This window comes from Heterocephalus glaber, unplaced genomic scaffold (genome assembly GCF_053883595.1).
Source record: "Heterocephalus glaber isolate CG9 unplaced genomic scaffold, H.glaber_assembly_v1.0 deba00001429, whole genome shotgun sequence".
Lineage (NCBI taxonomy): Eukaryota > Metazoa > Chordata > Mammalia > Rodentia > Bathyergidae > Heterocephalus > Heterocephalus glaber.
In genome coordinates this window covers 9835735-9862595 of record NW_028258294.1, presented here as the reverse complement: position 1 = coordinate 9862595, position 26861 = coordinate 9835735, and the positions used below count along the sequence as shown (strand labels likewise).

The following is a 26861-nucleotide window of genomic DNA, read 5'->3' as shown; positions in this document are numbered from 1 at the left end:
ACACATACAGTATGGAATAGATCTTTAACAAAAGATGCTCATCACTATCAAATTATAAACAAAGATTTAGAATTTACTTTGGATTATGTTTTTGAGAGGCTATGTCATTGTTATTCAGGTAAAACCTCTCCTAGCATAATTCAATTCTCTGTGTCCCTGTCTCTCCTCCCCTCCTCTCCCCTCTGCTCTGCTCCCTTCCTCACTCTCTTCTCTCTCTCCTCTTCCCCCACCCTACACTCTCCACTGCCTGCAAGGGGAGCTCTGCTTTAGCAGTACCATGAGTAATTATTTGTTGCATTTTTAAATAGGAATTAACATTTAAAAAAAGAATGTCTAAGAAATGTTGTTAAGGATTTGGCTTATTTAGTTGGTCTGCTTTAAAAGTACATAAGACACCCAGTGCCAAGGAGCAGAACCCTCCTGGCACTGAGGAGGTGAGCTGTGTGGGTGCCAGCAGCACCCCCCATTTGAAGTGAGAAGACACATAAACAAGTCTCAAAACCAGACTTCCAGATCACCTAAAGCAACTCCAAAGGAAAACGAGATGGAACAATCTGATACTCAACGACCTGGACTCCCTGAACTGGCAACAAAAGAATATCTGGAAAAAATGAAATCAGAAATAATTTCTCCATAACAGTAGAGATTGTGCCCATAGCGCAAGACATGATTAATAAATCTAGAGAGGACACAGTTAAAAATAATAGAGGAGCTGAGAAACATGATGGAATTCTAACATAGGAAACAAAAGGAATCCATAAAACAGGAGAAACCAGATTTCCAGGAGATTAAAAACTCCATTGAAAGATTACACAGCAGAATGAACCAATGTAAGGCCAGAATTTCAGATATAGAAGATAGGATTGCAATTAGTGACCAGGAAAGAAAAATTTCTTTAAAACTGTAAGGGACCACAAGAAATCAATCCAGCAGCTGTTAGGCAATGCAAAGAAGAATAACAAAAGACTGATCAGAGTCAATGAAGAAAGAGGAGAGAGTGCAGATGACATAAAAAAAAACTGTTCACACAAGTGATGGTGGAAAACTTCCCAAGTAGGGGAAAAGAACTTGACATACAGACAAGTGAGCCATATAGGACTACAACTAGCCTTGATTAAAAAAAAAAAAAGCTACACATAGGCATATAATAGTTCATATTCCAGAAACCCAACAGAAGAACAAAATTCTACAAGCAGTGAGAGAAAAGAAACAAATCACATACAAAGGAAAGCCCATCTGAATCACAGGAGACTTCTCAATGCAAACCCTTAAGGAAAGAAGAGGTTGGAGTGATGTATTTCAAGCCCTAAAGGCAAACAACCTCCAACCCAGATTGATGTACCCTACACAACTATCTTTCAGAATTGATGGAAGAATAAGATACTTTCATGACAAAGAGCACCTGAGGAACTTCATGAATACCAAATCAGCACTCTAAAAAATATTGGACAATATCCTAGGAAAAGACAATGAGGATCACAACCCCATGAAGCCCAGCAGAATGAATCCATTGGGCATGACAAGAAACTAAACTCAAAGGGAGATAATCCAACAAAAAGAAAAACTCATGACAATGATAACTCAATACGTATCAGCTATAACCATCAATACTAATGGTCTCAGTTCACCATTCACAAGAAATAGACTGGCAGAATGGGTCAAGAAGCAAGATCCAACAATATGCTGCATACAAGAAACACACTTAATTAAAAAAAACTCATAGAATGAAAGTTAAAGGGTGGAAAACAATACTCTATGTGACAGGAACCCGAAAAAAAGCAGGAGTAGCTATCCTCTTTGCAGATTAAGTGGATTTCAAACCAATACTGATTAAGAGAGACAAAGAAAGGCATTACATCCTTGTAAAAGGAATAATCCAAGAGGAAGAGATAACAATCATAAATATCTATGCACCAAACACTAGTGTGCACAACTATATAAAACAAATACTATCGGACATGAAAAATCAAATAAGCACTAATACAATAGTAGTGGGGCACCTGAATACCAAACTGTCACAAATAGATAGATCAACTAGACCAAAAATAAGTAACGACATACTAGTACTCAATCAAACTATTTTTTCCCTTTAATTCTTTTATTGGTACATGTTAGGTATACAAAACATTTACATGAACTTAACAGATGTTTACAGAGTGTTCCACCCCACAAAATCAGAATATACATTCTTTTCAGCTGCACATGGCTCATTCTCCAAAATAAACCAGATACTCGCTCATAGAACATGTTTAAGAAACTGCAAATGAATTGAAGTTACCCTCTGTATATTATCAGACCATAGTGTGATGAAATTGGAGATCAATAGCAAAAGAAACCCCAACACATGGAAATTGAACAATACACTTCTGAATAAACAATGGGTCACAGAGGAAAGTAAAGAAGAAATAAGACAGTTCCTACAATTAAATGACAATGACAATACAACATATAGGAATCTATGGGACACAATGAAAACAGTCTCACAAGGGAAATTCATAGTGGATACTCATATTAGGAAAACAGAGCGAGCCCAATTAAACAACCTGATGCTGAACCTCAAGCTTATAGAAAAAGAAGAGCAGGACAAACTCAAAGCTCATACAAGGGAGGAAATTATAAAGATCAGAGGTGAAATCAATGCAATGGAGAATAAGAGAATGTCACAAAAATGAAGCCAAGAGTTGGTTCTTCAAAAGAATAAACAAAATTGACAAACCTTAGCCGAACTTATCAGAAAAAGGAAAGAAAAGGCCCAAATCCATGCAATTAGGAATGAAAAGGATGAAATTACAACGGACCCAGCAGAAATCCAGATGATCATCAATACCACTTGGAGAACCTATATGCCAATAAGATAGAAAACAGAAGAAATGGACAGATTCCTAGATAACTACAAATTACCAAAGTTGAATGAAGATGACCTAAAAATTCTAAACAACCCAATATCAACCAATGAAATTGAAAATGTAATTAAAAACTTACCAACTAAGAAAAGCCCAGGTCCTGATGGCTTCACTGCCAAATTCTACAAGAAATTTAGAGAGGAACTACTGCTACTTCTGTTTAAACTCTTCAATAAAACTGAAAGGGAAGCAATACTCCCAAATTCATTCCTGGAAGCAAGCATCACCTTGATCCCCAAAGCATCGAAAGACCCAACTGAAAAAGAGAACTATAGTCCAATCTCACTAATGAACATACATGCAAAAATCGTTAATATGATACTGGCAAATAGAATGCAGAAGATCATCAAGAAGATCATACACCCTGACCAAGTGAGATTCATCCCAAGGATGAGGGGATGGTTCAACATACACAAATCAATCGATGTAATACACTATATCAATACAGCCAATGACAAAAACCATATGATCATCTCAATATATGCAGAAAAAGCATTTGACAACATCCAACATGCATTTATGATTAAAAAAATCCTACAAATTTGGAATAGATAGTCTCTACTTCAATCTGAATAAAGCCATCTATGAAAAACCAACAGCCAATGTCATACTAAATGGTCAAAAACTGAAATCCTTCACACTAAAATCAAGAACAAGACAAGGATGTCCACTGTCACCACTCTTGTTCAATATAGTCATGGAAACATTAGCCACAGGATTTAGACAAGAGAAAGAAATAAAAGGAATAAAGATAAGAAATGAAGAAGTCAAATTTTCATTATTTGCAGATGACATGATACTCTATATAGAAGACTCCAAGAACTCCAACAAAAGTGTTCTAGACGTAATAACCAAACTCAGTAAAGTAGCTGGATACAAGGTCAACACACAAAAACCAGTAGCTTTCCTCTACACAAACAACAGACTCACTGAGACAGAAAGAGGGCAAATAATTCCTTTCACAATAGCATCCAAAAAATTGAAATACCTAGGAATCAACCTAACAAAAGAAATCAAAGACCTCTTCTCTGAAAACTATAACACTCTGAAAAGAGAGACTGAAGAGGATATCAGAAAATGGAAAGACATCCCTTGCTCCTGGGTAGGAAGAATGAACATAGTGAAAATGGCCATACTTCCAAAACTGCTATATAGATTCAGTGCAATCCCAATTGAAATCCCAGCAGCATACTTCACGGGCCTTGAGAAAACAATCCAAAAATTCATTTGTAACAAGAAGAGACCTAGAATAGCAAAAGCAATTCTAGGCAACAGAGACATGGCAGGGGGTATCACAACCCCAAACTTCAAAGTATATTACAAAGCTATTGTGATAAAAACAACATGGTACTGGCAAAGAAACAGACCTGAGGACCAGTGGAACAGGTTAGAAGATGCAGAAACAACTCTGGACACACTCAGCCACCTCATCTTTGACAAAGGAGCCAAACACCCTCACTGGAGGAAAGATAGCCTCTTTAATAGATGGTGCCGGAAAAATTTGGTTTCAACTTGCCAAAGATTAAAACTAGACCTATATCTCTCACCATGCACTAAACTAAAATCAAAATGGATTAAAGATCTAAATATTAAAACAAATGCTGAACCAGCTGGAACAGAGGATAGGTAGAACTGTTGAAGACACTGATGTAGGAAAAGATTTTATGAACAAAACCTCAGTTGCCTGTGAACTAGCACAAACAATCAACAAATGGGATCTCTTCTTATTAAAAAGCTTCTGCACAGCAAGAGAAACACCAACAGTGTGAAGAGACAACCCACAATGTGGGAAAAATTTTCACCTGCTCTTCCTCAGACAAAGGTCTACTGTCTAGAATCTATAAAGAATATTTAAAAAATCAGACCTCCCAAATTTAAAGACTCAATCTGAAAATGGGCATCAGAAATGAACAGACATTTCTCAGACAAAGAATTAGAAATAGCAAATAAACATATGAAAAAATGTTCAACATCATTGGTCATTTGAGAGATGCAAATAAAAACAAAGCTGAGATTCCACCTCATCCCAGAAAGAATGGCTGCTATCATGAATAAAGAGGAACACTGCTCCACTGCTGGTGGGAGTGTAGACTAGTACAACCACTGTGGAAATCAGTATGGAGATACCTCAAAGAACTAGGACTGGAAGTCCCATTTGACCCCTCTATTCCACTGCTGGGGATCTTCCCCAAAGAATTAAAAGAATCATACCACAGTGACATATGTGCACCCATGTTCATAGCAGCACAGTGTGTAATAGCTAAAACTTGGAAGCAGCCCAATTGCCTATCAAATGGAGACTGGTAAAGAAAATGTGGTTTTTTAAATAAAATGGAGTACCACTCAGCCATAAAAAAATGAGAAATTAGAGACATTTATAGCTAAATGGATGCACACTGAGGTCCTACTCTGAAGTGAAATAAATAGGACACACATGTGTAAATACCGAATAGTTCCTCTAGTGTGAGAAACTGAAAGTGTAAATAAGGACTAAAAGGTATAATAGATAATGTGAAATAGGGAAAAAAAGGGCAAAGGGGAAGGGGAAGTGGGAGGGGTAGGGAAAAGGAAAGGGAATGGAATTAAATGAGAAAATGAAAAAATGGAAACAAAGTCTTTGTAAATAAGGATGATGGACATTTTGAAGGGAGGGGAGGGGAATGGGGAAATAATAAGAACCAAGAGAGATTATGTAAAGGTGCAAATTTCCAATGATGAATGTCATTATATTGTATACTAAAATATACCCATAAAATTAATTAAAAAATAAATATAAACTTAAAATGTAGCCAAGACTCCTGTTTACATATCTGTGCCATTACAGGTATGAAAGAGAGAGAATAATCCCGTGAATGTGCCAAGACTGATGACCTGCATCTTATTGTTAATGGAAACTAGATATCAATAACTAAATTAACCATCTCAAAAAATAATATACTTAACTATGCATGAAACCAAGTTCCTGTGAAAAACCAATTAAGGTAAAAAAATGGCTGATGATGTTAATTGATGATTTTTTAAGACTATAATGAATGATGTTTCTATTATGTATTACTAAAAAGAAATACCACCACCACCCCCGGAAAAAGAAAAGAAATGCCCAGAGACACAAAAGTCCATATTAAATAAGGTTGTCCTGAACTTCTCAGGCATGAGAGGACGCATTCTGGAAGTGGGCCACCTTTCGGCACCTGAGAGAACACCTCCTCAGTGAGTGCCTCACAAACACACACTTTGGCCAAACTCTATCCTCTTTTTGACATCTCATTGTCAAGTAACATTTTTCTAACAGACTAAAAGAAGCAAAAGCTCTTGTACTCTTCCTTGAACAGAGATACAATTTTGATGACCACTTTTTTGTTTCTATAGCAGCAAAAGCATTCATATCTTTGTTTGCAAACAATATTTATTTCACATATATATTAAACATTTACTTTTATATATGGCATTGACACTCTAAAGTCTTTCTTCATCAGTAAATATCTATGTACTTAATCCTTGCACTTATTCATCAAATACATTTAGCATACTAGACAATAAATGCTGTTACTAATGCCTGAGAAAAAGCATCTATAATGAAAAACATATTATGATAAAATAAATCCTATCTGTAAGAGTCTGATGAATTAACAGTTTTTAACACATGTATTCAGTACCTCTTGACCTTTCTGATCCAAACAAGTTTGTGCATTTGCTAGCTCTTGATCTCGAAGATCTAATTGTGTCTCCAAAGCCCTCATCTTTCTTTCCCAGTCCAATTTTTTGTTGCTTACCATGATGTCAATTTGTTCCATTAATTCCTGAAGCTCAGCCTCACAAGGAGAAGCTCTGCAAAATGTGGAAAAGTAAAATGCGTTTTTAAAAGAGTGAAGAATAAGAACAAGAAAAATTATTATATTGCTCTGCACAGCTTTATTTCCTTAAATTGTTCAATTATTTAAATAGCAAGAAGTCCAAAGCTAAAGGTTAAGTTTTAAATTAAAACCAAAAGCTAATTTCAGAGCTAACAGTTACATACACTTAATTTTTGTAAATGACTTTTTTAAGACGGTGCTAATTCTACAGAATATGCTAACTATGAAAAATGGTACTATTTAGTTTAGGTCTCAGTGCTCTTACAAGTAAATATAATGTACCTATGTCTGTTCTGACTTGAAGAGGTTAGACAAAGGCAAACTGGGACATCTTGATGCCTGCTAGGGATAGAAGAGCAAGGATAGGACGGGTAGGACCATTCAGGAGTACTAACTGCTGTGGTGCTGCTCCTCAAAAGAGAAACTTGACATAATGTCTGTTTGGAAGGAATTTGATCTTACAGATGAGTACAGCATAAAATATCTTCATACAATGGAAATACTATTAGTCATGCAGATGGTGACATCCTGAGCCTAGGAAGGTCCGCTGAGTTTGAAACAAGATTCTTGGCAATAGGATTATAAAGACTGAACAGTGGTGAGAGGACAGATGTCTAGGTGTTTCCAGTACAGGGTCTTCCTTTAGAGAAGCTGAAATGTTCCTCAGGGAGCTGGCACAGGAGGTGGATACTGAAGCCTCCAGGGGTTACACAAATGTCCAGATTAGGTAAGCAAGTTATTTCAGTATTCATTTCAATGGTGATGATCAGGCTTCTAATATATTTGTGTAGCAGAGAGGAGGGCAAATGGGAGAAGCAGGTGCAAAATGATAACATTTCCTTCATTTAGTTTTAACCAAATCAGGATTCAGGGCTAATTAAGGATCATTTAGCATTTTGAAAAAATTGAGGCTCACAGAGGTCCAAGGTCACACAGCTGATTAGTGGAAGAGCTAGATCCTAGGCAGCTGTTTCCCATCTTACGTGCCTTCCTGTATACCGTTCAGTAAAAGACAGGGTGTTATGGTGCTTGAAAGCTACTGCACAAATTTGCATCATGGCAGTAAGGCTACAAACAAGTATTAGAACTCCAAAGAACTCAGAATTTCAAAAATAATTTTTTAAAATACCCAGCATCGACCTGACCAAGGACTGTCCCTTGGTTTGTTAGAAATACATTGACCAGTTTTGCAACAGAGAAGTTTTAAGTACAAAGTACCACTTTTGAAGTTTTCTTATAGTAATCCTGACTAAGGTCAATTTTTTACTTAAAACCTAAAACAAATCTGAGGAAAGGAAGTACACTAATTGTTCCATAAAAAACTTGATTGATTTTTAATTGGAGTTACGATGGAGGGAAAAAGAACAGAACTATGGCCTGGTGTTTTTGCACCAGTTTTTCTTTTGCATAACAGATATGATATAACTCTTTACTATAAATACATTCTATTTTTTTTTTGCTAGTGTAAGCTCTGAAAAAAAGGACTTTATCAGTCTTATTCATCACTAACTCCCTAGAGTCTAGTACAGTGCTCCAGCTAGGCTCAACAGATGTTCAATACATCTTTGAAGAATGAACAAATGAGTTATTTTCATTACTACCTCCTTGGCATGTAGGAATGGAATTAAAATACACCCTATAAAGTAGAGTTTGGACATAATGTAATCTACTTATTTACCCAATCAATATTATCAAATGAATGAATGGTTTATTTCCTGGTTGTGACGCCAGTATGCAGGTTAGAATACTGGACTCTCAGAGTGAGGGCAATCTTACAAGCCATCTAATACAATTATCTGTCCAGTATGTGCATTCTTTCCACAAATATTTCATAAGAGAATCATAATCTATCACTGATCTGACTAGGAGGTCTAGGACAGAGCCCCAAATTCTGCACTGGTAATAAAGATATCACATTGTTCTGACAAATGGGAAAGTACAGGATCTGTTTTGTGACATCACTGTAAAGAGGTCATTCAGCCTTGAATTGAATTATCTCTTTTAACAGGTAATCACAGCCTGAGATTATATCTAGCTAGAAATGAGTTTTAGAAAATTTATTTTTTAAATTCAAGAATTGTTCCACTCACTGGTCCTAATTTGATATACTGAGATTGTTCCGAACTTTTTCGCTTAGAAGACCTTACAGTATTTAAACACAATCCATTATGTGCTGAATACAGTTTTTAATGTATCTTTTCTTCTCTCCTCAATGTTCAGTTTAGAGACTGAATATACAAGTGAATTATGCCCAGTCCCTATGATCGTATACTCTAACCTGCAACTTGGAACTGGAACAATCAGTCCAGAAACCCAAACTACAAACTCTGCAACCATCATCTCAGAATGGTCAGGATCCAGTCACTGAATGCCGGCTTCCCTGGTTTTTGCTTCCACTTCTAACTCAGAGCCAAATAGAGAAGGACAAATATATTCCCCAAACCAGTCACATAGGATACCCTACTTCTAGTGATCTGGCCTCTTGTTTCCCTATGTCATATATATAGTCATATGGATATTTAAATGAACAAGAAACTGAATAACTCTGATAAGATTTTTAGGCCCTTCATAATCTTAGCAGCTCTCCTTAGAACAAATTCTTGTTTGTTGGTTTCCTACTTGAAATGTATCACTCAGGACTTTAAAATAGTAACAAAGGTATGGTCTGGTCAGCTCCAGAGTGACTCACATTCTTTGTTTTAGGTGTTAGATATTTACATTCCAACAAGTGAAGATCACATTTTGGAGGGAGAAGAGTGAAGCAGTGATATACTGTTTCAAAGTGAGTTTATTCTTGTCTAAAACCCTTCTTTTTAGGCATGCTATGAGTAAGACTCATTCACTATCTCGTGCTTATTTCTTGGGGAATACCAAAAGGGCAGGACTTTATCCTTGTTAAATTTCATCTTGATAGTTTTAGACTCTCAGTGTAGATCACCATCAGTAGTTCTTTCAGCAAACATTCATTAAGGTTTGTGTGAGATACTGGGAACAAAGACACAAGACCAACTGGCTGTGCAGAGAGAGAGAGGCCTATACGGCAGTTAAGCAGTGGGCGACTGATGAATACATGCCAAGCCTCAGACAGAAGGGGTACTGAATACAGACTTGGAGTGGATGCAGTATCACAGAACTCTTCCTAAGCAAGGTAAATCTGAGCTTATAAATTTGAGATCTTTTTCTATAAGAGAATATATTCACTAGATCTCCCAGTTTGGTGTCAGCTGCAGATTCGACAAGTATTAACTGTCTTATACACATATATTCATACACCATTTACATATAAATTTAATATGTATATATAAAACATACATATATAAAGCATCTATTATACATATATAAAGCATCTTTCACACACAAAATATACATATTTATATATAAGCTGATAAAGGATAGAATGGAGACAGAACCGTATGGCATTCCACCACCAAGCCCTTCAGGGTAAGAGTTACCTGCTAATTATTTCTTTTATTATAATCAATTATTAATACATTTAGCTAACCTTGAAACTTTTTATTTCTTTCTCACAAAACAATTATGAAAGGCCCTGCAAAACATCACGTTAAGTTTCTCTAATGCCCCAACAATAACCTGTGAACTGAGGCTGGTCTGGTAAGCAGTGGGCGGGTCGTCCACATGGAGTCGTGGTGCCCATGCTGCTTCTTCCAGAGTCTTCCCTAAGATTTGGTCAAATTCAGTTTTACATCACTCAGTTTTTTGTCAAACTTAATGTTCCCTTTTGAAATTCACTTGTCCAGTCTTCTAGTCTATCTTTTATTCTTCAGTTTTACAGAGATAATTACTTGTAATTCATTCAGTAATTATTATCATTATTATTATTATCATCATCAATATTTGCTTCTAAATCTATTGATCTTTAAAAGAAAATTTAAAGGCTTGGTTTAGCCTCTTTCATATAGTTGGGCATTAATATTCTTTATTTTTATGTTCATTATTTCCTTTAGTCAAATACCAGCTAACACTATGCTAAGTATTTTCTTGTACTTCCTCTCATAGATGTTCACAACATCCTATTAATAAAATTAACAGATCAGATCTACTTAAGACATGGCAACATCAGTCCTTACTATTGGGTTTATCCTTGGTAGCAACTCGCAAGAGAAGATTCCTGGGGTCAGGTTAGATTAATCCTTTAATGCACTGGACAAGAAGGGAGAGGACACTGAGACCCACAGGGTGACAGAATAGTCTGGGGAGCAGCATAGAATTAAAATAGCAAGATATGAAATTTGGAGATGAAAAGGAGCAGAACAAAAAGCTGATGATATAAATGATGGTAGCAGTGGAAAGTGTGTTGAAAGGGTGCAGGGGGATGGGGGAAAGTCACTTTTGGAATAAAAAGAGCCAAGTCTTTAGCCCATTTTTAAGGGGTTTTTTTTGGCTTTTTTTTTTGTTGTTTGTGTTCCTTATACATTCTGGATATTAATCCTTTGTCACATGTATAGTTTCCAAATATTCTCCCACTTTGTATGTTGTCTCTTCGGTCTATTGTTTCTTTGTCTGTACAGAAGCCTTTTAGTTTTAAGAGTCCTATTTGTCAATTTTTGTTTTCAATGTGTTGGCATTTGGCATCATATCCCAAAATATCATTGCACAGGTCAATGTCCTGAAATGTTTCACCTATGTTTTCTTCTAGTAGTTTAATAGTTTTGGGTCTTACATTTAAGTCTTTAATCCATTTTGAGTTGATATTTGTAACTGATGAGAGACAGAGGTCTACTTTCATTCCTCCACATGTGGATATCTAGTTTTCCCTTTGTTGAAAAAACTGCCCTTTTCTCATTATGTGTTCTTCACTCCTTTGTTAATATCTGTTGGCTGTAATGTGTGGGTTATTTCTGGGCTGTCTATTCTGTTCCATTAATCTGCGAGTCTTTCTTTATGACAAGGCCATGATGTTTTTATTACTATAGCTCTGTAGCTATCATAATATGTAGTTTGAGATAATAAAATATAGTTTATACTTTAAAGTCAGATAGTGTTAATACCTTTTGCTTTGTTCTTTTTTCTCAAGACTGCCATGGCTATTCAGATTCTCAACTCTGTAAGGAGGGCTATTATCAAAAAAGACCAAAAAAATACAGCAAGTGCTGGTGAAGATGTGGAGAAAGAGGAACTTCTGTACACTGTTGGCAGAAATGCAAATTACTATAGCTATCACAGAGAAGAGTATAGAGACTTCTCCAAAAATGAAAATGAAATTATTGCATGAGTTAACAATCCCAATGCTGGGTATATAGCCAAAGGAAATGAAATCAAAATGTGAAAAAGCCATGTTTATTACTATTCACAATAATCAGGATATGGAATCAACTTAAATATGTGCCAATAGATGGATAAATAAAAATGATATATATACTTAAAGGAACAGTGTTTTACCATAAAAAATAGTCATTAATAACCTTCATGGATGGACCTGTAGAACATTAAATGAAGTTGAAGTAAGTCAAAAACAGAAAGGCAAACATCACACATTCTCATTTATATGTGGAATCCAAAGAAGTGGAGAGTGAAATGGTGGTTTTCCGGAGACTGAAAGGATGGGGGGAAGAAGAGAAGTTGATCTACAGGCACCACATTATTGTTTGATAGGAGGAATAAATTCTGGCATTGTATGGCATAGCACCATGAATATAATAAATAACAAATATTATATACCTTAAAATAGAAGAGGAGAAAAAGTATTCATCATAAATATTATATACCTCAAAATAGAAGAGGAGAAAAAGTATTCATCATAAAGAAATGATAAGTTTGTGATAGATACGCTAATGACTGAGTTGCCTGCTACCTAATATACACATGAATCAAAATATCATCTTATATCTCATAAATATGTACAGATATTATATGTAAATAAAAATAGTACATTTAAAAAAGAATGCATGAACTATATGGAGGTGAGCCACACCAATTTTTTGACTGGTGGCCTCTTACCCCAAAGTCATTTAAAATAGGCTTACATGCTGGTTCTTAAAAGGGCAGCCCTTTGTCAGATAGAATGCTGTGATGACTATGTGATTTGTTATCCAAGATGACTTTGAAAGTGGGAGGAGCACTAATAATCATGTTAGGTGGCAACAGTGACTATTCTGCACAAACTGGGATGTTGGGTAACCTACCACTCACTAGTCTGGACAACAGAGATGGAAAGATGTTAGATGTTTGTAAAATGAGGTTGGCGGAGGAGACAGAGAGAGAGACAGAGAAAGAGAGAGAGGGAGAGAGAGAGATTGGTACATGAGATATGTAAATAGAAATGAGTCTGAGTCTGAAGCTTGGGGGGGGGAAAGAGGGGGTTTAAAAGACAAATACAGAAGTCATCATGGACAGGAGAGAGCAATAGAGAATAGAGATTTCATGAAACTGAAATGGTCTAAGAAAGTGAGTTTTCAGCTGGGTGTGGTGGTACACTCCTGTAATCCCAGGCTAAACTAGCAAGACAGCTATAATCCCAGGCTAAAATAGCAAGATAGCTAGTTTAGTGACTTAGTGACACACTGTTTTAAACAATAAAAAAGGGAGCTGAGGATATAGCTTAATATGAAGCCCTCGGTTCAATTCCAAGTACTAAAAAAAGGAAGAAGAAAGAAAATGAGTTTCCACAGGGCTGATAAATAATCTTACTAGGTTTTAATTTTTGCAAAAATCTTTTAATGGAACTTTAATCTTTTATATTCTAAAATATAGTGTATATGTATATGCCTTAGGCAATAACTTAAACTAAATATAATTTAATTCTTTCATGGTGGCTCACAGAGCCCGTTTTGAACATCAAATACAAATACTGCATCACACCAGAGAAATAAACTAGACCAAGTGGAGAGACTCCAAAAGTACAGAACCAATGTAACCACCTTTCTCTTTTCTCTCTCTCCATCTCTTTCCCCTCCCTCCTTCCCTCCCTCCCTCTCTTCCTTCCTTTACTGGGGATTGAATACTGGGCTTCACACTGAGCCCTTTGTTTTTTATTTTGAGAAAGGGTCTTGCTAAGTCACTAAGTTGTCCAGGGTAGGCTTGAACTTCTCATCCTCCTGACTCAGCTTTCCAGAGCGCTAGTACTACAGGTATGTAGCATGACTCCCAGTCCAGAACCCACCTTCACTGGCAAGTCTGTAATTTCAGCCTACTCTTTACTTGACTGTCCCTTCTACAACAGTAAAGTAAAAAGTTTGTTATTTTAGGAACTTCAGGTCATAGTTTCATGGTTACCCTTATTTGAAATTACTGAATCAAATTAAAAATAGCTTTCTTCAAGCACTTTTCTAAGAAATGTTATTTACTGTCATCATTACTGTTTGCTGTTAGTATCACTAAAATGCCTAATTTTACTGCATAAGTGAGATGGTGGCTCATATTCAGTTCATTCTTTTCTCTTATTTGAAAGAAGCTTAATGCTGGGACTTTGAGGAGGCATAAACTTCACTATTATTTTTAAAAAGTGTAATTAACCGTGCTTATAAAGGCCTGTTCTAAAGCCTTTGTCATAATCATAAAAAGGAGACATAGCAAAAATAAAATGCAATGCCATAGCCTCCAAGTCCCTATCAATGTTTTACCAGAATTCTAGGCACATACAAATTTAAAATCTCATTATTTATGTTCTAAAAAGAGAGGGCAATCTGTTAAGATACCTACAGTACTGATACTTTTCTTTCTAATAACTTTTTACATTCTGAGCAACCTCTTCATGCACCACAGGAAGGCAGCAAGATGAGACAGTGAACTACTGGAAGGCTTTGACCTCTTTATTCAAGAGGATCTCTGTAATAATTTAGAAGTATAAATAGCTTCACTATCCTCATTAAACTTATGTATCTAAATTATTTAGCAGCAATACGAATCAACATATAATACAGTTCATAATAAACCAACGTTTATCTACACTTGTGCTTTGTAAACCAACCTCTAGGACTATTAAAATTTCCCCTCGACAGAAGGTCTATTTGATGAGACTACAGTATTAGTATACATGAAGATAGTCTTTTATCCTTTTCCATTTAAACTTGGAGCCAGCTCTTTCCCTAGATCCTAACACAGAAAATTAGGTAAGTATAGATAAAATCTGAGGTTTTTTCAATACTAGACAACTTTTAAAAAACTACACTGGTTTTGGAATGTTGGAAATTTCTAATTACTTCCCCTGCAAGGTTGTTTTGGTAACTTCCAAATCTGTATTTGCAGTCTGAGCTTCAGTGTTCTATGTCCAACTGCCTGGGCAACCTTGATACTTCGATAGGACATTTTGCAGCAAACTTCACATGTCTAAAACAGCACTTTACTCCCAGCACCACAAACCTGTCCTCATTCCACCCCTCTTTCTCTCTTTAATTGGCATAACTGCTACCAGGTGCTTAGCATAAAGACCCTTCATGATTCTAGTTTTGTTTTCCCCAAGCCCCCAAACCAGCATTAAGTCTTACTGGCAATACCTTCTGTATACATGCTAACTTCTGACTACTTCTCAACATACCAAGTGGTCTGAGTCATTCTTACCACTTGTCTTCTAGTTGTCAATTGCTATGGTTTGGGTATGGTTTCAGTGTTTCCTGCAAAGGTCAAAATACTGGAGTCTCAATTCTCAGTGTGGTAATGTTGAGAGGTGATGGATCTTTTAATGGGTGTGGCCTATTGGGGAGAGATATTAGGTCATTAGGGGCACCAACCTTGGAAAAGATTAATGCAGTACCCACGGAATCCTGATTAGTTTTTATGAGGGTGCATTATAAAAAGGGGTAGCCTGGTCACTGACTCTCTGTGGCTTTCTGTGTCACCATGTGATCTCTTCTGTATGTGCTTCTGTCATTGTGATACCACCCACCATGAGACCCTCAGCAGAAACCAAACAGATGGGGCTTCTTGAACTTGCACTTCCACATTCCAAAACTATGAGGAAATATGCCTCTTTTCTTTTTAAAGTACTCGCCCTTAAGTATTTTGTTATAGCAACAGAAGATGAACTAATATACCTACATACTATCCATATTTCATTTCTTCCATATTAATAGAGCTCCAATGTTATTCAGAGTGGGTATGTGTCTGGTTAAAAAAAATAACTAAAATTTCCAGTCTCCCTTGGAGCTAACCATGATATGTACCAAAATCTGGTGGTAAAATGTAAATGATGTTGCTACAAAGCTATTTAAAAGAGGGTTGCAGCAGATGTTTGCTTCCAGTAACAATGTGAAGTGGGTGGCCTCATTACATTATGTTATTTTGTGTGTGTGTGTGTGTCTGTGTGGTATTAGGGATTGAACCCAGTGCCTTCACACTGAGCTACATCCCCAGTCCTTTTTATTTTGAGACAGGATCTCATTAAATTGCCCAGCCAGTACTCAAGACTTGCAGTCTTCCTGATTCAGCCTCCCAAATGCAGGCCTCATTACATTATTGTTCAAAGTGCTTTGTTCTTCATTGCCATTGTTATCATGTACGTATCTCCCTTGAGATTGTCTGACTTGAGGCAAAATTTGTATGCTCCTGGTTCCCTGGGCTATAGCACCAATTATGTCTCCCATCCCACTTCAATTTCTAATATGAATGGATCCTGGCTGCATGGGTACTCTGAACAGCTATCATTTATGACTCAACTGTTTTGGTGATCTGCCAAATTTTTTCTATTCTTGAATCATTTTAAGTAAAATTAACTTGAAATTTATATGATTAGCAAAAAGTATTTGCATTTGGCTGTTTTTAAGAGAAAATCTGGAGCCCATTTTGTATGAATTCTACAAGTGCACCTAGCTCGTCCTGTACACCTTAATACATTTAGCATTTGTACAGATTGTTTGCTCCCTGGCACTATGGCTTGATGAGTGGGTTTCCTCAGGGAGAGCTATGCCACCTTTGTGCTTTGGTGTGGCAATATATGAAACACATTTTCTTATTCTGTAACAATTCCATTTATAAGAAACAACAGGTTAATATTGCTTTTAGAATAAAATGAGAATAACAGCAAAATGTTTCTGTTAATTTCATAATATAACCTACTTTAAATACTAAAAGGTGAAAATAATGTGTGTTAGGATTTTATCCTTAGACTCCATGAAGGCAGGCTGGTCTCTTGCCATGAAGCTTTTCCTATATAACACAACCTATATATCCCCCAATTAAAAAGAGAAGCCCTCAGTACCTCAAATGTACCTATAAAACTGCTCTGATTCTCTTCAGTTTTTCACCATTTGCTTCCATACACCCCATTTCTAGTTACTTCTGAAACTTGACTCCATTCATCTCTGGTCTTTGGATATGGTATTTATATTTGATCATCCTGTTGGACACTATTCCCTTTAACAGACTGTAATTCCTTCAGTTCCTCATGCAAAGACATTGACTGCACACCTACCTGGTGTCAGGAGCTATGTTGGTCTCTCTGGTGACACCAGAGAGAAGACAAACATTGCTAAGCAGAGCTGGGCCCTTAGAATCCATTGGCCTACAGTGTTGCTGGATCAACTGCACAGTCCTGTTGCCCCCAGTACTTGTATCACTACTGCTCTTGTCTGCTTTCCTGTTTTTATCTCTATTTCTTCTTTCTTCTGGCTTCTTGAGTTTAGTTCAAAGACAAACTAGCTTTTACACGAACTGCTGTCTAATGAGATGGTTCCTTGTGGAGAGGATCTTTATGCTGCACACATTTGTGTAATATTCATGTATTTGGCATTTGTCTATTTCACTAGTGCTCTGACTAGAGGCTCACAAGTTTTCCAGGTGGTTGAAGGAGCCAGAAAACTGAGCCCCACGGAAAACTAAGATAGAGTAAGGGTACCTAGGTATACAGTTACCAGGCCTACTTCTTTTTTTAAAATGTAACTTAACTAATGCTGTTTATAAAAATTGCCCTATAAAAAGTATGCACAAATATACCCTACATAGTGGTACTTTTTAAACTTTCACTAAACCTAAAAAAAAAAATTTCCCTAAAATGAAATGGTTACTTAATTCCCTATAAACTTAATTAGTTTCTTAAAGGAATCTTCCTTTTTTAAAATCTCTCCCCTCCCCCCTGAATTTTCTTCCTTCCATTCAAAATCATATGCTGAATTCCTATAATCTCTTGGCAATGTGCTAATACTTCAGAATGTACATTCATGTTGGTCTTGAGGATTTTTACCTTAGGTTTATTTCTTCTTATTTCTTCTTCACAGAAAGAAGAAATCAGAAGAACTTGTTGAATTTATTACTCTGGAGAGAAATATGTATATATATGGGGGAGGGTAAAGTATGTTCGAGGGAGAATAGGGAGGCACAGTCTGGGCCATCCAGAAGTCAAGAGAAATGATCAAATTACAGAAAATTTCAATGAACAAAAAGAATACATTATCCCAACTTATTAACATCACAACATACTGAAATACCAGAAAACTTAAAAGTTTTTACAGACTAATTAAAACTGCATTTTAACTCATCAAGAAATGGTAAGTCAAGTTGTGATTCTGAATTAATGAATCTTCGAGGAAAAAGACACTATGGGTTAAGAAAGATGTACACAGAGAACAGCAGTGTTTTAAAAGAGCTTTCTGAGCTGAGGCCTGAGAAGTTATACTTTAATATTCATCTATTTTGGTTCTTTGGAAATATAACTTTCATAGAAGATAAGAATTTGGTGGATCATGTAGCAGAACTTAGACTTTTAGGAAGCATTTGACAAGATTCTATGAAAGAGATCAATGACTAAGGTGTAAGTCACATAATAAAAGATTCAGTAGAGAAAAATGAGACTTTTGGTTAAGGTTCGATGAACACACATTTTGCTACCTTTCTGAGTCCTGCTAAGTAATGTAAAGGGATATTTTTAGCCTACAAAGTTAAATCTATAAGGACAAAAGTAATGGAAGCTAGTGGAGATAATGAAGAAACAATCTAAGTAGGTACTTCTGAAAGTAGAGGGTTGCATGTGGGGCTGAAATCAGGAAGCATGGCTAAGAGGGGGTTGGACTCCCAATCCTCTTACTGACATTGAGGCACATTCTCCGGTAGAAGATAAAACAGAAAGGCCTTGAACTAGGAGAATACCAGGCACAGTGAGGGTAGGGCCACTATGCTGAGACTTGAGACATTTAATTGAAGTCACACAGTGCAAATCTTTCCCTCCTTCTCAGCTCTCAGAGTTCTAGCAACCCAAATTTATATCCCCTAAGAAGGAGATTAGAAGAAGGTTCTCTGGAATAGGGTCCACCTGAGATGGAAGACCAACAAAATGACACAGAGTCCTGCAAGGAAACAGCTTAGCCCAAATGACCATTCAGTGAAGACTACTGTCAGTAAGCCCCTCCATGTGCACACAAACTTCCCAACAGCTTTCTACTCCACTACTCTTACATAGGAGCAAACAGTCAGGCATCCTAGATGTTTGAGGAAAGCACCTCACATGATAGAGAAAGAGCTCAAATATAAGCAGAAATGCATTTTTGAAGAAAAGTATGCATCAAAATTTTTAAAAATAATTTATAATTATGGTACCAGGGTTATTAACTACAGGAAAAATACTGTCCTGGAAAAAAATAATCATGATACATTACACGACTCAGAGGTGAATAATACTTATAAAGTCATAACAAGCCAATGAGAACACTGATCCTAGTGAAATTATAATGCACTGGGAGGATGGAGAAGAGAAGTGTGACTGTGTGGGGAGGAATATCCATCTTAATAATCAATAGATATTGTCTGAAACTGAAAAAAATTAAGAAGTATCAATAAAAACATGTTATTTAGAGATATGTAGGTAAACACCAGAGTGGGGGCTGGAGAATCAGCAGAAAGTAGTTACTTCTGGAAGTGGATAACTGGGGGGTAAGAAGAGAACAGGAGATTGTCATTTTTTGGTAACAGTGATAAAGAACCAAATGACTTTTTTACTACATACACATACTTTCTTTAATATCAGCATATGATACATTATTTATATGTTTATATTGCTTTATGTGCAGCTCATGGGAGATGCTAAATATGTATTGAATGAAGGCCTTTCCACAAAACTTTACTGGGTACAGAGGTTAACATGGCAAGTCCTTAATGAGGTTTTATGATTCATGATCCAGACTTTCACTCATTACTCAATATCACGGAAGACACAGGTCTCTATGTTCTAGAAATTACAGTAAATAATCTCTCATATCTGCCATCATATGTGGAAATGGAAATGTACAGAAATTCTCATTAACTTCTGGTTTATAATTATTTTGTTTCCAAACAAATTCCACAGTTCTCTACCAAATTCTAAATTATTTGTGTATGAAATATAGGGCTTAACATTGTTCCCGTTACATATTCAGTACTCAATACATTTTTTGAAAAAGAATGGAGAGAAATAGTCAAGGCACCAGATTTACAGGAGTGAAATGTTCTGATACTCAACCTTACCTTTGAGGCCTTTGCTCAATATTTTAGAGCTGAGTGTGATTATCATACCAGGGACCCAGCCCATGCTCAATCCACTTGGCTCTGCTATGGATACTAGGCAGGCTGCTCCTTGCATCTCACTGCCATTCATTTACAGTGCAGGAAGTAATGCAGGAATTAGAGCCAGTCATATCTAAATTCGAATTACACCTCCTGCATTAACCAGTTGTGTATGCTAGCCTAGGGGGTAAATTCCCATTTTCCTTCTATCTTTCTAAGTCTCAGTGTGGCAACTGTTGCAATATCCACTCTTCCTCCTTTACAGATGCCCCTTGATTTACATTGGGGTTACATCTGGATAAGTTGAAAAATATCCAAAACTGAAAATACACCAGTACCCTTAACCTATTGAACATCATAGCTTAGCAATATGGTATACTGTGGAGAATCAGTTGTCTACCATTATGACCATGTGGCTGACTGGAAGCTTGGGTTTGCTACCAATGTCCAGCACCATCAAAAAGGAATATCAGGTATTACTAGCCAGGGGGGAAAAACAGATTCAAAATATGAAACATGGTTTCTGAGATGTATCACTTTTACTCTATCATGAAGTCGATGATAAGTCAATATTAAAGAACTTCTTAAGCTTTAGGTGGACATAAGGTTTCCCTGTTAGAGACCACATTTCCTAGCCTCTCTTGTAGCTAGCTGGAGCTGAGTTCTGTCAATGGACAGTGAACAGAAGAGAACCGAGCCACTTCCATGTCACACTCCTAAAGGGAAAGGTCTTACTACTGTCACCCTTACCTTTCCCTCTATGAACAGGACAGTCACAACTGAAGGAGCACAGTCATTTTAAGAGGAGCTGAAGCAATCACTTTGTGCCTAGAGATGGAAATCATGTAGTGAGGATAGCAGAGATACCCTACCAGTCTTGTTCTGCTTAATCCTTGGACCAGTTATAAACTTTTAATCTTATTTAAGCCATTCTTTTGGGTTCTCTATCACAAAAGCTTAGACCATACTATACTATAGGCAGTTTTCTTGTTATACAATGAGAATGATATCCAGTAGGGCTGTTGAAAGGAGGAGGGGCTCAAAACAGTGACAGTTATTGTTATCCAGACTTCTGACGTTTTCTTTTAATCTGATACCAAAGTCATGGTCTGAGCAGAATCTTCTCTGAAAGTAAGACACCTAGAGTAGTGTGATTAGTGCCAGAAACAGTCACGAGCAAGACTGGGCAGTCTAGAACTACCTGTACATCCCTTGTCTCCCAAGCTATGAGGTCAGCCAGTGGCCAGCAGGTTAGTGAAACCACAGGAAGAGAAATCTTTGTGGAAGGGGTGAGGACAGATGTTTGTAAAAAGGAAGTGGATTGCCTATACAAATGTTATACTAGTTCCATTCTTTATCTCTTCATAATAAATTTCTTAGTATAATATCCAGTTCTGTGGAATTGGATCTAGTTTGAGGTTGTGTTTAAAATGTTGAGTAAGTAAGATCAAGTCTTAAAGGTAAGAGCCGAGAAAAAACTGGGATCCTCAATGCAGGGGGTTAAAAAAAGTGCAAGCTATCCAGGATTTGCTGCATTGCGGAAAGGTATCTGAAGCCAGCCTGGGTACCAGCACCCTCAGACACTGCACAGTCATTACAAGGTGGAAACTAGTGCTTTTAGAGTGCACACAGAACAGAAACTGGAAATACACTAATAGGTTCTTAATTAGTCATCTGATATTTTCTCCCAGCCTTCTTACCAAAAATAATTGGAGGGGCAGGGATTTAGCTCAGTGGTTCCGGCACCTGTTGAGCAAGCGCAAGGTCCTGAGTTCGATCCCCGGTACCAAAAAAAAAAAAAAAATTGGAACATCCTTCTATTAATAATAAATTTCTAAATTTACATTTCATCAGGGAGATTTTCTACATAATTAAATATCAACAAATAATAAAGAAATTTCTCAACACTTACCCCATTGTATTATGGGCTTGGTTCTCCATGTCAAGAAACTGCTACATCTGGTTTATACTTCTTGATTTTTAATCTGTTAGAAAAAAAATGATCTAGATTCCTGAAATGATTAGATTTATTAACCTATAAAACATAAAAATTTTGTTACTGGCAAACAAGTTAGTATGAGTTTTCCTGAGGGTGGCAGCTCTGGGCTCTGCACAATGCAGAAACTTGGTTTCTTGGGTGAACAGGTTTGAGTTTGAGTGTTCCCATGAAGTGATAAGTTGAAATGTGTTAGTGACTAAAAAGAGCATCCATGTTCTATTTACTACTGAACAACAATTTGGAATCAGGTACTTTGCAAAGTGCTCAGTACAGGAAGATGCATAAAACAGAATTCTTTATTCAAGAGGAGTTCCAGCAGAGCTTATCAAACTTTCCAGACTGGTAGATCCCCTAGTTTGAGTACATTCTTTCTTTGGCCCATGACTGTTGTTATTATTAAATTTAGGACCAAAAAAATCTAGGAGTTGCTGTAAAATAGAAATCTTACAATTCCTCAATGGTTTTGTAAACACTGTCTCCTTTCTTGTCAAAACAGAGATGTTAGGACTTGCTTGAAGTTTTAAAAAAAGAAAAGCTTGTCCCAGCCACAAAGTTTTAGTTAAAAAATAATCTATGAGGATAAATGAACAAAGTATTGAAAAGAACTTCAGCTCTTCAAATTGCTACATAAAAGTCAATGAAATAGCACTGGAGCAAGGACTAGGGAGGGTTAAAGACCATTGGTATAGGAGAGGGAGACTTTGGGGCTTACATCACTTCCACGTCAAAGGAATTTAAGAGACAATGGAACTGTGTGTGAGGTGAACGAAACTAGAGCAGAATGTTCAGCTGAATAAATGATTCTGTAGGGAATGTGAAGCGCGGACAAGCTAAGTGACTTGTCCAAGGCCACACAAGCAGCATCTGAATCACTGCTCTGGACTTTCCCAGGCCGGTCCTCCCCACTGCCCTGGTCAAGCCCACCCTCCGCGGGGCCGCCAGCGTGTAGGGGTTCCCATCCCTCTAGCGGGCCAGGTCAGCTCCCAGCACGTGCCGCCCCGGGCGAGGGCCGGGGAGGCCCGGGATCGGTTACCTGCGCCACGCCGGGCTCGCCCTTAGGTCTGAGGCCTGGCCACCGGACCTCTCGGGTCACCGCCCGTCGGGGTGGGGTGGGGTGGGCCCGGCCACCAGCCGCCGCTCCTCCGCCGCTGTGCCCGCCCACCCAGCGGCCAGGCGGTTTGCTCCTCTTGCAGCTTCCCGCTGCCCGCCAGCCACGCCGCCGCGGGTTGCCATGGTGACGCGGCCCCACCTCGCCGCCGCCTGGGAAGGGGAGGGGCGCGACCCGCGCCCGGGAGCAGCTTCGCGCCGGCCCCGCTGCTTGCCCAAATTTACCACGTGCGAGCGCGACTCGCTGCCATTAGGCGCTTAGGTTCTGCTCACCCTACACATCTGGACCCTGTGGTGGGTCCTTTTCTCTTTGCAATCCCACTGTCCACTGCCAGGCACCCAACAGTCCCCGAGAGAGATATTTGTTGAATGAATGACTGAATGAGGAGATAACGAAGCGTCCGATTTCCCTAAATCCGCCTCACTCTGTCCTCTCACCCAAATTTGAAACGATATCAAAAAGAAGGTAAAGAGAACTACGTACCTTTCTCTCTGTTCACCCAAGTGTCCTCCAGCTGGGGAGAGCTGATTGTCTTTCAACTGCATTGCTCAGCCCAAAGTCACTGGTGGTGGTGACAGCAGCATTTGTACCTCAGTGTCCCAAACAGCTCCTCCTGTACTTAGAAAACTGCCAGTGAGGTGAGCAGGCTGTGTTGCCTCCCTTTCAGGAAGAAGGAAATAGCTTCCAGCTGGGGAACAGGAACGGAACTCAAGGGAACTGATTCCAAATTCTTTCCTTATTCTGCTAAATTCCAAAAATAATTGACGTCAGAATCTCTTGATTTCATAGAGAACCCCCTTGATTTCACAGAAAAATGTTGATAAAATAGTACATATTTACACATAAAGAAACATATATACTCTATAATCTCAAGCACTTGAATTTTGTGTTTCGGAAATGTTGAATTTATTTTAGAAACAATTCCTTTCCAATACATCCAGTCAATTAATCTCTAATTCTTTTTTTTTTTCTTGGTACCGGGGATCGAACTTGGGTCCTTGCGCTTGCGCAGCAGGTGGCAAAACCACTGAGCTAAATCTCCAGTCCTAATCTCTAATTCTTAAAATCTTTCACTTGCCCTCATTTTCATAACAACATCAATTTGCTCCTTTAATGGGGATATTATTTAAAAAATCAACTCACATTCTTCCATTCAGGTTACTTCCAAATTTCATAAAACCATTTTGGCTCTCTTAATAAATTCAGTTTCGTAAATAGATTATGTACAGGAATTCAGGACATTAGTTCTAATTAGTATTTCACAGCCCTCATATTATTATTGAATGAAGAAAGTGATTATTTCACTTTACCTTAAAACTTTCTATTATTCTGAAAACCTTAATCATATTCTTTATTCTTGTCTAAACTGAATGGGTCAGCATATTTTTCCTGACTTAAAGTAAACTGAACTAGGGGTCGGGGATTTAGCTCAGTGGTTTCACCGCCTGCTGCACAAGCGCAAGGACCTGAGTTCGATCCCCAGTACCAAAAAAAAAAAAAAAGTAAACTGAACTAGGAAAAAATTGTAGTGAAATTTTAAGGTGCTCAAGATCATTCACTCTGCATAGCTTGTTACCATATTCATTATTTCCTTTCAGCTCAGAAATACTCTGTGAGGCAATGGTAATAAGTAATATTAATAATTTCTTTTAATAGATTAGGAAACCCAGACTTAGAATAAAAGATTTGTCCAAGAGGATACCACTGGTTCAAGTAGGTCATCTTATTCCAAGGCTGGTGCTCTTCAAACTGCCAAAAATTAGGGTTGAACATACTTCTTTGGAGGTCAGGGCCTTGCACAGGTAACTATAGATTTCACATTTTCAGAAGAAAGAGTGAGTGGGGAAGGGCTTGCAAAACCTATAAGAAGAAGTATACTGAATAGATTTTAGGAAAATTTAAACTTAAACTAGACCCTCTCCTCCATTCAGTTTAATAGGAATAAAGATTTTCATTTCAGGATGAATGGTAAGATTTGAATGCAAAAGCCTGTATGCACCTCTCAGCCCCACTCCTCAGGAAGAAGGAACTGCAAAGATTTGAATTCATCCTGTATGTATCTATTATTAGATCTTTACAAATGAATTTGTTTTGAAAGAGGAGATTTAAAAGGCCTCAAATTGAAAGGAGGGGACAAATGCGAGCAAGGTGGAAAGCTTTCTCAAGCGAGCTGGTGAGAGGTGGGCAGAGAGCTTAGTCCTGAAAGAGTATTGAAGGACACAGCAAAATCAGGACAAAATATAAAATATAACCAGAAGTGTTCAAAAGAGAATAGAGGAGGCAGAAATGGATGAAGAACAGGATGATGTGTGAAGGAAAAGCTGAGGAACCAATTACAGAGAATAAATAATAATCATAGCAATAGACTATTAAAAATTGAAAACCATAACAAAACCATTTTCATTATGAAATTTACAATAGCAAAATAGAAAATGACAGTGCAATGTTAATATATGTGTGGCTATATAAAATAACTTGATGTAGGTCTTTGTATTTAATGAAATGCAGAATTATTTGTATATTTTTGAAAACAAGTTCAAAAATTATATATGCATTACAGTAAAAACTAAGGGTATCTTATACGTGGAAAATACTTTAGAAAAAAAATTAACACAATAATAATCAAATAATCATAGGATTGGAAGGAACTATAGAGGGGATATAGTCAATCATCTTCCCTTTTATATGAAGAAACTCAGACCCAGAGTTATAATTATTTGGCTAATCTCATTGTTAGTTAATGACAAGAATAAAGATCATAATCCAAATTTTTTTCTTATTATGCTATGCTACTTCTATAATGGAAGCAGAGGACGTTAACTTCAATAATATGTCCTAAATATATCTAAAATATTATTATTTCAACATGTAGTCAATATAAAAATTATGTGAGTTTTCCTACTAGGTTTTTAAAATCTGATTTATAGTTCATATTTACAGCTCAGTCATTTATACTGGCCATGTGCAAGAGGTCAGCAGTCATACATGACTGGTACATAACATTAAACAGCAAAATCTGAGAACTTGAGTGCCTGGACAATGTATTAAAGCCCTTCATTAAGTATGAATGGTCATACAATAACAGATTCTAAATTATTTGAGTGTGATTTGAGAGGAATTATGAAGGTACCCTATCCCAAAACCCTCACTGAACCTGCTCTGGATTAGGAGAGGGATTGAATATCCAAAGAGAAATATGTAAATTTGAGCCCTTAGCCAGGCAGGGTAAGGTCTTTCATTTTGTCGTGTCTGTAGGCCTGTAGGTTGTCACTAGTAAGAGCTGTTTCTCCAGTGAGCATTCAGATTAGATAGAAGGAACTTACCTTTTAGTCTTTGTTGGCCAGAAGCCTAGGTACCAAGTGAGCATGTACTCATGATAGGAATTAGGCACACCAAGTCTCATTTTAGGTTCAGAAAATAAAACCAAATTCCTAGGAAAATGTCAGTCATGAATCTCCGTATTTATCCTGTTTATGGACCCTTAAAGCTTTATCAATGCCATCCTCTCTTGAATATTAGGGAAACAAAGAGAGAAAGATCTTGTACAGTCATGAGTAAAGTTTTATATACAT

General features: G+C 37.3%; 1 protein-coding gene across 10 annotated transcripts in view; it reads right to left on the bottom strand.

The window, feature by feature from the left end:
• The window catches only part of Deup1 (deuterosome assembly protein 1), a 91963-nt gene extending 67675 nt beyond the window's left edge, over nucleotides 1-24288 (bottom strand). For 2 of the 10 annotated variants that reach the window (XM_021252565.2, XM_021252554.2), the window contains exons 1-3: nucleotides 23773-24286; nucleotides 22095-22167; nucleotides 6560-6731 (exon numbers count right to left, since the gene is read on the bottom strand). In XM_021252565.2, the coding sequence (XP_021108224.2) occupies nucleotides 6560-6731; nucleotides 22095-22123 (201 nt within the window). In that variant the 5' untranslated portion in view covers nucleotides 22124-22167; nucleotides 23773-24286. Of the gene's footprint in view, nucleotides 1-6559; nucleotides 6732-20932; nucleotides 21012-22094; nucleotides 22168-23214; nucleotides 23383-23772 lie in introns of those variants that run through there. The other 8 variants (XM_021252563.2, XM_021252567.2, XM_021252559.2 and 5 more) reach the window with 8 other exon arrangements.
• Nucleotides 24289-26861: the final 2573 nt, after the last annotated feature.